This window comes from Buteo buteo, chromosome 10, assembly GCF_964188355.1.
Source record: "Buteo buteo chromosome 10, bButBut1.hap1.1, whole genome shotgun sequence".
NCBI classification, from domain to species: Eukaryota; Metazoa; Chordata; class Aves; order Accipitriformes; family Accipitridae; genus Buteo; species Buteo buteo.
In genome coordinates, this window is record NC_134180.1 from 9,797,635 (window position 1) to 9,811,484 (window position 13,850).

General features: G+C 58.7%; 1 protein-coding gene across 1 annotated transcript; it reads right to left on the bottom strand.

Annotated features, from left to right (window-relative positions):
* Positions 1 to 557: 557 nt before the first annotated feature.
* LHX4 (LIM homeobox 4) lies at positions 558 to 13,420 on the bottom strand. Its single transcript, XM_075037537.1, has 6 exons — positions 13,330 to 13,420; positions 5,836 to 6,007; positions 2,164 to 2,366; positions 1,796 to 1,950; positions 1,046 to 1,217; positions 558 to 955 (listed from the first exon to the last, which is right to left on the bottom strand). The coding sequence occupies exons 1-6, from the start codon at positions 13,403 to 13,405 to the stop codon at positions 558 to 560; spliced, it is 1,176 nt and encodes a 391-aa protein (XP_074893638.1). The 5' UTR covers positions 13,406 to 13,420.
* Between the last annotated feature and the right edge of the window lie 430 nt (positions 13,421 to 13,850).

Genomic DNA, 13,850 nt, shown 5'->3' on the forward strand with positions numbered 1-13,850 from the left:
TGTGCCTGGAGCAGGCAGCATCCCCCCCGCCCTGGGCAGTGGGGCAATGGCCCTGCCTGGACAGGTCCCCAGCCTCGCTAAAATAAACCCTTCTACAATATAGACTTTTCTTTCCGCCGAGGCTCTGGGCAGCGCCGAGTCATGTTGCAACTCCATATCGAAAAATAACTCTTGAAAATAGCAGCGGTGCTCGGCAGGAGGGATGCAGGGCTGGTGCGGGCATCGGGACGGATTCTGCCATCCCCGATCGTCCTTCCCTCCCGCCGGCTTACGCCATCGCACATCCCGCCGTGCCCCAGCCCCGCGCTGGAGTCCTCACCGTGCGTCCCACGTGCCGCCGACACCTCTCTTGTGCTTACACCCAAAGGCATCCGTGCCCCCCACCCCGGGCACAACCGCCCCTGGCCATCACCGATGCCGCCCCCCCACCCCTCCAGCCCTCCGGGGCCGATTCCCACGGGAAATCCTGGAAAGGTCAACCGCCGGCGGGCGCCCTCGGTGCTGCGCTTGCGGGCTGGGGGGGAGCGAGGGGGGCCGGGGCGGGGGGCGAGCGGCGCTTAGAAAGGGGGGTGATCCATGTCGTCCAGCCAGGAGGCCGGGCTGGTGGGAAAGTCTGGGTACCCGACGCTGCTCCCCGTGGAAATGTCGGAGGTGGGGCCCCCCCCGGCCATGGCCCGCAGCGTCTGACTCACCCCCTGCGCCCCGTGGGCCACCAGCCCCAGGCTGCCGTCCATGGCGTAGTCCAGCCCGTTGAGCAAGGGTGGGTGGGACGGCAGGGAGGAGATGGAGGACGGCGACTGGGGGAGGCCGTAGGGACTGCCGTCCCGCAAGTCCTGGTACGACTGTCCCGTCCCCTCCATGGAGAAGCCGCCGTTCAGCAACTGTCCGCCCGCCACGTCCCCCACGGTGCCGTAAACCCTGTTGGTGTGGCCGAGCTCGGAGAGGATCTGGTCTTCTGCCGGGGAAAGGAGGGAGAGCAGAGGGGGGGGGTCAGCGCAGGGGGGAGCCCCGCGGCCCCCCCGCCCCACGTCGGTGTCCCGCTCACCGCGGAAGCTGAGCTCGCTGTCGCTGACGCCGCAGTCCTCGGCCGAGCTCTCCTTCTCCAGCTTGCCGCCCCCGCGGCTCCTCTTGACGCTCTTGTAAAACTGGCCCCAGCGATGCCGCCCCGCGTCCTTCTTCAGCCGCTTCTCCTTGGCCCGGCGGTTCTGGAACCACACCTGGGGAGAAACGGGGATATCGCTGGCACCGCGGCACACTGGCACCCCTGCATACCGGCACCCATGCAAGCCAGCACCCTGGCACCCCTACATCCCAGCATGCCAGCACCCCTGCACTTCTGCCACCCAGCACCCCTGCAACCCCATATGCTAGCACTCATGCAACCCAGCACTCCTGCAACCCAGCATACCGGCACCCTGGCACGCCAGCACCCCAACACATATGCAACCCAGCTCCCACACACCATGCAAACTAGCACTCCGGCAACCCAGCAACCAGGCATCCCTGCATCCCAGCACCCCTGCAACCCCACGTGCCAGCACCCCTGCAACCTAGCATGCCTGCATCCCAGCACACCAGCACCCCAGCTCCCACGCACCCATGCACCCCAGCATCCCTGCAACCCATCTCCCGGGCACCTATGCTACCCCAATACCCCTGCCACCTCTGCATCCCTTGAAGACTGGCAGCCCTGCACCGCGGCACCCCTGAAACCCAGCACCCCAGCACTCCGGTGGGACCCCTATGTCCCCCTTCACTAGCGGCAGGGTGGAGAGGGGCATCCCCGTGGCCTCACCTGCACCACCCTCATGTCGAGGCCCGTCTCGGAGGAGAGCTGCTCCCGCACGTGCCGTGCGGGCTTGGGGGAGTTTTTGTAGGCGTTCTTCAGCGTCTCCAGCTGCTTGGCCGTGATGGTGGTCCGGGGCCGCTTAGCGCCCGCCTCGGAGTCATCTGCAAGCAAAGGAGCCGGTACCAGCCCCGACCCCGACCGCAGCAGCGTGAGCAACCCCAAACCGCCAACCCACGCCGCTGGGGAAAAACTCTCCAAAACCAGCCGCCCCAGAGCCCGCAGCGACACCTTCCCGCAGGTTTGATGCCGGTGACATGACCCATGGGCACCCCTTGGTGTGCTGGCCCACCTCATAGCCCTTTCAGGGTGCCTACCGTTCTGCTTGGCGGTCTCATAGTCCTCCTTGCAAACCAGCCGCCCGTCCTCCATCAGGTAGAACTCGTCTCCGGTGGCCAGTTGCCGGCTGCAGATGATGCAGGCGAAGCAGTGGAGGTGGTAGACGAAGTCCTGAGCTTTGCGGACCACCTGGGTGGGGGGGATGCCCTGCTGGCACGCCGTGCATTTGGTCCCGAAACGCCTGCAAGGAGAAGCGGGTGACCCTGAGCCCCCTGGCGAGGTGGACTTCGTCCGCAGATGGGGTGGGGACCAGGAGACAGGGCAGAGTTTCAACCAGCAATCAACCTAATTATGCATGACACTTCACACGGCAGGGGTTTATCTTCTTCACTGTGAAAGATGGGCCTAATGGAGCTGAGGAAGGTTTGATTTTAATGGTTCTTTTAACTAATGCTTATAGGCTGCCTGATTTTCCCCTGCAAGGACAGTACATATTTCATCCACATTAATACCAAATAAATTAATTACACCGCCCCGCTAGCATGATGAATCCCAGATTAATGCAGAATGATGGGGCTCTTACACCGTAATGACAGCCCGATGGGTGCGTGGGGCGTGCTGGCTTGGGGTAGGTGTGAGCCCAAGCAAGTCCACAGCACGGCTGCAAAGAGCATGCAAGAAGTGTGGAAGAAGCATGCAAGAATGGTGCAAGGACCATGCAAAGAGTGTGCAAGGAGCATGCGAGAAGTGTGGAAGAAGCATGCAAGAATGGTGCAAGGACCATGCAAGGAGTGTGCAAGGAGCATGCAAGAAGTGTGGAAGAAGCATGCAAGAATGGTGCAAGGACCATGCAAAGAGTGTGCAAGGAGCATGCGAGAAGTGTGGAAGAAGCGTGCAAGGACGGTGTAAGAATGGTGCAAGAAGCGCAGACGGACCATGCAAGGAGCATGCGTCTGGCCCAGCAGCCAGCAGATCGCAGGCACTCTGCTGCAGGGAGCCTGGGGTGTCCAGGTGCACCCAGCTCATGGGTGCACCCCTGTGGGTGCAGCCCAGGTTGCGGTGGAGTGTGGTTGCCCTATGCAGGCATGAAGGCTAACACCCAGATAACATCTGGATAACCCCCAGATAACACCCAGTGTACACTGAATTAACGGCGCGAGGGCAACACGTGCCACGAGGTGGTGGCAGCAACAGGAGAAAGTCAAAAATAAGTGGCTATTGCCACTGGTGTTTCCAGCATCAGCCATGTGGGCTTTGCGATTGCCATGGGGCAGATCCCCACCTCCCACTGGCACCGCAAGGGCTCTGCTGGGTCTCTCCTGCTCCCCCCAGCACCCCTAAGCACCCCATCAGCAGGGGGCCAGGACCCTGCAGAGCCGTCCTGGCCTTGCAGCAGCAGCCTGGGCAGCAAAGCTATCAGAATAAATCTGTCCCCCACATCTTAAACAGACCCACCTAGTCCGAAGGAGGCAGTCCAGGAAAACCCAAGCTCTCTGGACCCCAGCCCCGAGGCTGCAGGGTCTGGCAGTGGGGTTCAGGGGTGCCCAGGGGGTACAGCCAGCCTGGACACCTCTCGCTGCCCTCCGAGGGCTGAACATCCCCCACAGCTGCCCATGCCCTCATGCCATCTGGAAAGCCAGGGCACTGCCACCAGAGCTGCGTCCCCGAGATTGTCCCCAAGTCACACAGGTGTCACCCAGGGACAGGCGGCGGGCAACAGGCGTGAGTGGTGCCGGCACGATTTCGGCAGCTGCCCAAAGGGGTGTTGGAAGCAGAAGGTGAGGAGGGAAAAACCTGTTTTGTCTCATTTTCTGGGCTTGTATCCTAAAGGGAGGGTCCCCGGACAGTTGCTGGGGACACCTCAGCTCTCCCAGAGTCAGCTGGAAGGGAGTGTGGGAGAGGGAGGGAGGGAGGGAGGGAGGGAGGGGAGGGAGATGGAGAGGGAGAGGGAGGGATGAAGGATTGGGGGGAAGGAGTGATGAAGTGATGGAGGGAATGGAGGGATCGGGGAGGGATGAAGGGATCGAGGGTGGGACAGAGGCATGTACAGAGGGAGGGATAGGACAGACAGACGATGCTTCTCTGTGCCCAAGGCTGAGCCAGTGCACACTCTGCAGCCCCCATCCTGCCTCTACCCATCCACCCCCCCAGAACACTATTAAAACCATTTTAACACACCCCCCCAGCATCCCGGGGTGTTTCCACACCACCTGGGGACAGCCAAACCCAGGACAGAGCTGCACATGGCTGAGGACCAAGAGCTGTGATTTGTGGGGAGGGAAAAAACGATAAAAAAAATCAAAAAATCTGGTCTTTTCAGAAGCAGCTCCTGCATTGCAAATCTATCTCTGAAGTTGGTCTTAAATCCTCACATCATCCACAGGTTACCTACCCCAAAATCAATGAGTGGTTGAAAGAAAGGTGAGGTGAGAGCCTGAGCGAGCGCCGAGATGCTATTGATTGGCACCAAATAATCCAGGCAGGACCTCATCTAAGAAAGTCGCTGATCTTTCAACTCTAATTAACATTGATTACCCGCACCTTTTGGGCGACTATTTAAATGACTTGGAGATTAATAGGCTGGAAAATATCAGAAGTGAAGTGTTATTACCCAGGCTGCTTTGACCGTCGCACGTTCCCCAACTGGGAAGGAGAAATTCAAGCTGCACCTTTGGACCTGATGGCTGGTGGGGCGGAGGAGGGGGGGATGTGGGAGGCCCGAGAGCCTGGGGATGGGCAGGCAGGGAAAGTCCTGCCCAGGGATTAGCACGGGGCATAATCGCCATCAGTTGGTTTAGCTGGCCGGCCGGCGGCAGGGAATGATGGGGAGAGCCGGCGTGGCTGGGGGTGAGCAGGAGATGATGGCGTGGGGAGATGGCCCTGGTCCCCGAGGTGCGGCAGCTGCTTTTCACCTGGGACCCATCATCTGCACCCGGGTGGCAAAAGGCACCCGCTGGCCAGGATCCGGCCCTCCTCCCTGCAGGAGGTGTAAAGCAGCAGCCCTCTGCTTCACAGCCATTCACCGCCGGCCGAGCTGTGCCCGGTCCCAGTGCAACACCCTCTGCCATCCCTTGGGAAAGCTCCCAGATTTTGCCAGCAGCCGGGAACTAGAACATCCCCCCTAAGAAGTCCATTCTTAACGGAAAATGGGTTGTCCTGTCCCGTGGGAGCAGGGAAACGCTGAGGCTGGCGCATCGCACAGCTCAGAGGCAGCTGCCAACAAAATCAAATGAGGTTTTTACACTACCAGGAGAAAAAAAAAAGGATTTAAAAAAAAAAAAAAGAAGAAGGAAAAAAGGTAAAAAGATGAAGGGAAAGAATGGCATCGGCAAACCCCAGCTAGGTGAGCGAGGGGCTCAGGCAGGAGCAGGCAGCGCTGCCGCTGCCTTGCGCGGGTTTCTCCTGCCCTCTAGCTCTGATCGGAGCCGGGGCCGCTGCCGAACCACGGCGGCTCACTCTTCCATGGGCGTTTGAAACCAGTACGGGGGAGCGAGAGGAGCATCAGGGAGATTTGGGGCCTTCGGAAGGTTCAATCCCAACAAACAGCATCCTGCTGCAGCTGTAAAGCACCGTTTCATTATTTCCACAGCTTAAAAAAAGGTGAAGATTTTGGAGAAATTCCACTTAAAAATAAGAAGTGGTGTGTTTGTCTGCTTGGCGGGCAGGGGAGACGCCGCTTTTGGGGGGCCGTGTCCCCGAGTGGTACTCACTTGAAGAAGTCCTCCTTGCAGTAGACGCTGCCGGCCCGGGAGAAGCAGCGGTCGGCCAGCTGCATCTGGCAATCAGCACACTTGAGGCAGGAGCTGTGCCAGTGCCGGTCCAGGACCTTGAGGATGAACTTGTCCAGGATGTGCTGGTTGCAGCCGGCGCACTGGGGGATCTCTGGGCAGGGGGGGGGGAGAGAGATGGAGAGAAAAGCAGCGTCAGCCACCGCAGTCCCCTCGCCCCCGCGGTGCTTCCACCCTGCCAGTGTGGCCAGCAAAGCCCTGCGTTGGCTCGTGCTGGTGCTTTGCGGGGTGATGAGCTGCCGCTCCTCACCTCGCTGGTGTCCCAGCACATCTTCCTTTGCCAACCTTCACCAAAAATCCCTCGGGGTAGCAAAACCCAGGGCCCTGCCATGCACAGACACACACACACACACACACACGATGCTTTTCCCTTCTGCACCCCATTTTTCAGGCTATGCTCCCTACCACCCATTTCCCTGCCTGCCTCTCGCTCCCCCTGGGACAGCATCCCGCAGCCCCTGACCAGGGACACAGCTTATTGCTCCCCACGGTCACCCCTGTCCTGCAAGGGCCAGGCTGCCAGGGTGACCCACAGGTTTCACCCACAGGGTCCCAGCTGTGAGCTGGGGGTGCAGGACACCAACTACCTCCACCCCACCCGCAGAGGCTTTTACAGCATGGGCAAACGTTTCTTCCCCCACCGCTGCCGCCGCACCCCGAGCACCACGAGCCGCCTGTGCTAGCCACTTTGCAACCCCCCCGCCCTGCTCCACGGTCCAACACCCCTTTGGTTCCCAGGACCCTGGTTTTCACGTGACGGGAACAGCATATTTCCACCCGCTTTCTGCCATCCAGCCGGAGTGTTACGGACCCCTGTCGCTGGACAACATGGGCAGAAGCAAGGCCAGGCCAGAGCACAGCGGTGGTAAGCAGGCGGAGAGCAGCGGTGGTGGGTCCTGCCCCATCCAGTGCCCCCCCCCCGCCCCACTACAGCACCCATCCTGCAGGAGGGTGCTTGGCGAAGGAGGGCTTTTCCTAAGGCAGGATGTATACCCAGCCATTCGGAGTGCCTATACAATGTCTGCCTATAGATGGACAGCTTCTGTAGATCTGGAGAGCTGGATATTTATCTCTCTCTCTATCTGCCCATAGTTCAGAATAAACGAGAGGTGCTGTAAAAGTCTGGAGGAGAAGATTGCCCGGTAAAAGCCAGGCACATCATGCTGACATGCATGCATGAAAGAAGATTGATTTTGGGGAGGGGGGGGAAGCCATGCCCGTAGCTGGAGCATAAGAGCAGGAGAGATGTTTATGGATAAGGGCTGTCTCCCTCTCCTGCTGGAGAGCGGCTGACAGTAAATAGCACCGGGGGTGGAGGCACTGGGGGGGTGATTATATTTTTTTTTATGCTGTTACAAGTGCTGGGGGGGCTGAGGAGGGACCCAGCGGCCGGGCGCAGCCGGGCTGCGAGAGACAGGGTATGGGGTGGCAGGAGGAACCGGCCCCCGCATCCCCCCTGCGATGCTGCCTGCTCCGCGGGGCCGGGAGCCGGCCGGCCTGGGCATGGGGGGGTCGGTGATGGGGAGAGAGAGGGAGACCTCCTGTACCCTGGCCTGAATGCTACCAGGAGGGGAAAACATGGGCGGAAAAAAAAAAGAATAAGGGGAAAAAGGGAAAAGGAAAAAAGAAAAGAGAAAAGGAAAAAGGAATAAAAGGGAAAATAGAAAAAGGGAGGGGGAGGGAAAAAGGGGGAAAAGGAAAAAAGGGGAAAAAGGAAAAAAGGGGAAAAAGGAAAAAAGGGGAAAAAGGAAAAAAAGGGGAAAAAGGAAAAAAAGGGGAAAAAGGAAAAAAAGGGGAAAGGGGGAGAGGAGAGGGGAAAGAAATGAAATGGAAAAAGGAATGGGGAAGAGGGGGAAAAAAGAGAGGGTGTTGGAAAAGACGGGGGAGGATAAAAGGGGGAAAGGGAAGGAAAAAAGGGGGGGAAGGGGAGGAAAAAAGGGAAGGGGAGGAAAAGGGGGAAGGGGAGGAAAAGGGGGAAGGGGAGGAAAAAAGGGGTGAAAGGGAGGAAAAAAGGCAGAAATGGGGAGAAAAAAGGGGTGAAAGGGAGGATAAAAGGCAGAAATGGGGAGAAAAAAGGGGTGAAAGGGAGGATAAAAGGCAGAAATGGGGAGAAAAAAGGGGGAAGGGAGAGAAAAAGGGGGGAAGGGAGAGAAAAAGGGGGGAAGGGAGAGAAAAAGGGGGGAAGGGAGAGAAAAAGGGGGGAAGGAGAAAAAAGGGGGGAAGGAGAAAAAAGGGGGGAAGGAGAAAAAAGGGGGAAGAAAAAGGAAAGAAAGGGGGAAAGAGGAAAGAAAGGGGGAAAGAGGAAAGAAAGGGGGAAAGAGGAAAGAAAGGGGGAAAGAGGAAAGAAAGGGGAAACAGAGGAAAGAAAGGGGAAACAGAGGAAAGAAAGGGGAAAAAGAGGAAAGAAAGGGGGAAAGGAGGAAAGAAAGGGGGAAAGGAAGAAAGAAAGGGGGAAAAGAAGAAAGAAAGGGGGAAAAGAAGAAAGAAAGGGGGAAAAGAAGAAAGAAAGGGGGAAAAGAAGAAAGAAAGGGGGAAAGAAGAAAGAAAGGGGGAAAGAAGAAAGAAAGGGGGAAAGAAGAAAGAAAGGGGGAAAAGAAGAAAGAAAGGGGGAAAAGAAGAAAGAAAGGGGGAAAAGAAGAAAGAAAGGGGGAAAAGAAGAAAGAAAGGGGGAAAAGAAAGAAAGGGGAAAGGAGGAGAGAAAGGGGGAAAAGAGGAAAGAAGCAGGGGAAGAGGGGAGAGGAAAGAAAGAGGGGGGAAAGAAAAAGAGCGCAGGAGAAAATGGTATTGTTACAGCCTTAAACAACATTATTTAAAAATACTTTGGGGTACTGACATATATCTCAAGTGAAGGCAGCTTATTTTATCATTCACAAGGTTAGATAGTTACAATCCCAGTGCCCTTCAGACCATATTTATTGCTGGCATTTAAGCCTGTGTCGCATTAACAACAGTAGAATAAATTAAAAAAAAGAAAAAAAAGAATTATCTACAGCTTCCATAGGTCCTCTTCTCCTTCTCACTTTAAAAACACCTGGATGCTTCGCTCCCCACCCCAATTTGCTGGTGAGAGCAGCACAACGGTTGCAGGTCGGCACTAGCCACATTTTCTACATTTCATTTGTTAAACCTATTTCAGAGCAATGTGGAAGCCGTTGGCACAGACGATGGCACGCAGCACAGCATCAGCCCCGAAAGGAGGCACATTTGGTGGTAGTGCAAATAAATCTTTCTCATTTATTTCATAAACATGTATGCACGTTTATGAAACATGTTTTCTATATAAATGGTTATTTATATAAACACGTGTATGTATATACATATATATACACCTACTCACTTGTATATCTACGTATATATACATACTGACAAGCTAACAAACACAGCTTTTCTCCTAAAGGCAGCAACACAGCTTAATTTCAACAAGCAAACAACTGCAGCAGATAATACAATATCTTCCTCCAAATTTCCAGAGAATTTTTTTTTTTTTTTTAACAAGAGACCTATTTTTTGTTCCAATCTGTCTGCAGATGCTCGGCACCAACCAAATGCGTGCAGGTCTGTGTGTGCACACAGATGTGCTGAACTCGCATCGGCTTGGCTGCTCTCCCCTGTACTAAATAATAATAATAATAATAATAATAATAATAATAATAATAATAATAATGGGAGCTGCTGGGGTACCAGGAGGTGTCCCACTCAACCCACTGGTTTGGCCAGTACCTGCAGAGAGAAAGTATCTTAAATCCAACCCCTGCGCTCTGCTTTGTGCTTTGCAACGGAGGCGGCTGTGCCGGGGCTGGCTCCGCGCTGCCTCCCCGCCTGCAGAAAGCCTCGCATTTATTTCGACTTGTTTTACCTAAATTATTTGATGTAATAGGAATAATGTTCATGGCATTAGGCGCTCCATCGCTGTCTTTGCCCACCAGAGTCTCAGGGCTGGCTCTGTGTGCAGGGTGGTTTGATAGATGCTCTGGTAGGCAGATTTGGGGGGGGGGCACAGCCCCACGGCCCCCTCTTCTCCCCCCCCGGGGACCACCCCAGGGATGCAGCAGCCTCAAGGCAAACCTCTCCCCGGGGTGGAGGGATGCTGCTAAGGCTGGGGGTCCTGTGTGATGTACCCGGGAGGGTACCGCACAGCTAGTGTGCATCCCTGCCTCCCGCCGGCGCCTGCCCGGGCAGGATTTGGCCGTATCCCACGAAAATCCGTAGCCAGCTCTGCAATCCTCGCCCCCTCCAGCGGCCCAGCACCCTCCCACGCACCGGGGCACCCGAGTAATGGCCTGACAAGATGTGCTGAGGTCTGGCCCCACGCCGCTCGCCAGCACCGTGATTTATTAGCAGCGGGTCCATCTTTCCATCCCTATCTCTCCCCGACGGGAAAAAAAGAAAAAATAAAAAAGAAAGAAAAAAAAAAAAGAAATAACGGTAGAAACGAAACAAACTGGCGGGTGGCCTCAGAAATCCCTCAAACCGCAATCCCCCCCGCTCCAAACCCGGGGCAGCCTTTGGGAAGGATGCGCTCCTCCAGCGCAGCCCGGCCCCGCCGGCTCCGGACGACGCCAGGCAGCGAGCTGGCCCACCGAGCCCTTCTTTTGGGGTTTGGACGTGGGTTTGGGTTATTATTTTTTTCTGTTAAGGGGAAAGGATCGTCACCCGCGGAGAGGAAGGTGCTGCAGGATGGGTGCCTCGGCAATGCGGGTGGAAAGCGGAGCACAAAGGCGGTCCGGTTCTCCGGTACCGGAGGAGCACCGAGCACCCGCCCCAAGGAAAGCACCAGGTTGGGGACTCCTTAAAAAGACTTTCTGCGGGGAGAAAACCTCATTCCTTCACATGAAAAAAAAAAAAAGAAAAAAAAAAAACACCAAAAACCGAGCTCTCCAATTCATTTCTCTGCAGCGTGCAAACGACTTTCCCAGCGGCGATTAATCAATTCCCCCCGCCAGCCCCTTGGCCAGGGGCTGGCGGCACCCGGGCACGATTCCCGCTGGCTTTGGTAGAAGTTTTTACTTCGGTGAGATTTGCAAAACAATATTCATAAATAATATCGGGAATTAGATTTGTAACAATCCTGTCTGCGAGGCTGAGCTGTAGCTAGGTTTGTCGGGGGGAGGCTCGGCTCCCCCCCCCAAAATCTTGCTGAAGTGGATGCTGTAAGACACAGTCCCTGCTAAAATAAGGAGGTAGTTAGAGAGGAAAACCTGCGATTTAATAGCGATTAGAAATGAAAATATCACGATTTTTCATCGCACAGACGATGAAATATCGAGGTGCTGGCGACATGGGGGGGGCTGAATTCTCCTTGGGAAGGTATTCCCTGCCCAGGGCCAATAGTCCTTCACCCCGGGGAGCTGTGCACCACGCGTGACTGGGGCAGGATCAGGCCCCAAACGTGTCACGCCGTGAAACCCGACGGCCGGGAGCTGGCGGCGGCCGCAGGGCTCGGGGCTGGAGCTGCAGGGCAATTGCAGGGAGACGGCAACTTTTATAGCAGCCCACCCTCGTGTATTTTGTTCCTGCCACGGGTTTTTTTGCACTTAAATAAATAATAATAATCGTATCTCGTTGGATTATTTCCTGGTGATGCCTGGCGTACGTCAGTTAGTCCAGAACTGCCCGTGTCAGGGGCAGGGGAGTTCGGTGGCACCCAGAAGGGTCAAACCGGGGAGTTTTGCTGGGGTGATTGCTGCTCCAGCGTGACTTAGGCGCCGAATTTCGCCTTAAACCGGTGGGGTTTCGGGGCCATAAAAGTGACCCTGCGGCTCGGAACCGGGGCCCTTATTCGGTGGTCAGGATTCGGCCCTGGGGATGGACCCCCACCACCGCCGCACGCTCCTGCCCGGGGTTATTCTTCCCCTCTGCTGCGGTGAAATTCGGTTAAACGTCCCCGCCTGCAACATCCCCCCCCGGTCCCGGGGCCCGGCAACCGGACCGAAACGGGGGATAACGGGGACAGCCCCCCCCCAAAGCCGGATGGGGTCTGGCAGCTAGAAGCGGGCCCCCCCGGGCAGCGGCACCGGCTTTACTCCCCGCAGAAACACCCACGGAAAACGAATTACAGCCGGCCGGGGGGGCCGGGGGCAGGTGCAGGGCACGGAACGGCGGCGGAGGCTCCGGGGGGCAGCGGCGAGCGGGGGGGGGGGGAACGGGGACGGGGACACAAAGCCCGGCCCGGAGCGGGCAGGCTGCCGGGGTGCGCAGCCCCCCACACCCCCTGTGTGTCCCCCAAAATGCGGCCCAGCCCCCCGACCCGTCTCCCCCCCTACCCCCCCGCCGCCGGGGCTCCCGGCTCCCCCCCGGAGGGCCGGCAGGGACGCCCCAGTTCTCGGGAACCGTTTGCAAACGTAGAGAAATAATAATAATAATAATAATAATAATAATAATAATAATGATAATACCCGCGCAGCTCCAGCCCGGGCCGCCCGCCCGAGCAGCCCCGGGGCCGGGCCGGGGGCGCAGCGGGGCACGGCCGCCCCCCGCCCCGGCTCCCCGCATCCCGGGGGGGGATGTTCGTGCACACGGGTCCCCCCCCAGCCCCGGTGTAGGGCTGGGCCCTGTAGAAACGGGCCGGCTGTGGGCCCCTATGGCTCACACCCGGCTGCCAGCGTGTGCGTCCCGCTGAAACACGCTCGGGGCCGAACACCCGTGGGGTCCGTCCACCGGCGTGTACACACACACACACACCCCCTGCCACGCGTGCATGGGTGCATACACTCCCCACACACACCGGACGTGTTTATGGACACCCCCACGGCACGCGTCGGCATGTGCTTTCACAGCAACACGCTACCTGTAGCTACAGAGCATATAGGGGCACGTATAGATATATAGGTGATTTTTGGACAGACGCAGACACGGCGGCATCGCCCCACGCGCCGCGCGGAGCCGAGCCGGGCCCGCCGTCCCGGTAACACGCGCGAACGCCCGTGGGTCCCTTCCCACTGCTGCCGTTGGCCCGCGAGGCGCTGCCTGTCGCGATAAACGATATAAGCGGGGGGTCGGGCGCTGCGGACCGGGGGTGCGCGGGGGCGGGCGGGGACCGGAGTGCACCACACACACACACACTCACACGTACACTTGCACACGCACTTGCACACGCACAGCCGGAGCCGCGGCCGCGCCGACCTCCCCGTCGGGGCCGGGCCCGCATCGCTCCGCACGGCTCCCGTCGCCGCCGGCCCGCCCGCCCCAGGGCACCGCTCTCCCTTCCGCACCCTCCTAATTTTTACGTCTATTAACGCTGCTAGACACGGGGGAACGAAATAAAGGGGAGGAAAAAAACCCGCCCGGGCGGGAGCGGGAGGCACCTGCCCAGCCCGCAGGGCGCTGCCCCTCCAGCCCCTGCCCGCCCTGCCCCGCCGGCCCGGGGCCGCCTTTGCGGTAGGGAGCGAAGGAGGGAGAAGAGAAAAGCGTCCTTACGTTGCACCGGCACACCGAGGATCTCGGGAAGCCCCTTGACAGCCCCTTCGGCAGCGAGTGCGGAGCTTTGCATCATTTTATTGGCCCGGGGGGCGGCGGAGGGGAGAGAAGAGGGGAGGGAGAGATGCGGCCCGGGCCGGCGGAGCCCCGCGGCGGGAGGCAGCGCCGGGTCCCGCGGGCGGTGCCGGTGCCGGTGCCGGTGCCGGTGCCGGCCCGGGCGCGGCGCCGCAGCTGTGCCCGCCAGCGCCGCCCGCCTCCCATTCATTCACCCTGCGGGGAGCGCGCCTGACGTCACCGCCCGCAGGGGGGCGGGGGCGGGCCGGGCCGCCCGCGGCCAATCGCCCTCCGCCCCGCGCCGTCGGGGGCGGGGCCTGAGGGGAAGGGGGGCGGGGTTTGCGGTCCGGGGGCGGGGCCTGCGGGGAAGGGGCGGGGTCTAGGGGCGCCCCGCGGCCGCGAAGCTCAGTGGGGCCAGGCCCGGCCTCGAGCGGATGTCGCGACACAGTGCTGTCGCGACCGGGAGC

What these genes read in the sequence shown, in the direction of transcription:
- LHX4 (XM_075037537.1), bottom strand. Translation starts at nt 13,405, where the DNA reads ATGATGCAAAGCTCCGCACTCGCTGCCGAAGGGGCTGTCAAGGGGCTT. An exon ending in TGCAAGGAGGACTTCTTCAA is followed by an intron (nt 2,367 to 5,835) that starts GTGAGTACCACT and finishes TTCTCCTTGCAG; the next exon opens with GCGTTTCGGGACCAAATGCA. An exon ending in TCGACATGAGGGTGGTGCAG is followed by an intron (nt 1,218 to 1,795) that starts GTGAGGCCACGG and finishes GTTTCTCCCCAG; the next exon opens with GTGTGGTTCCAGAACCGCCG.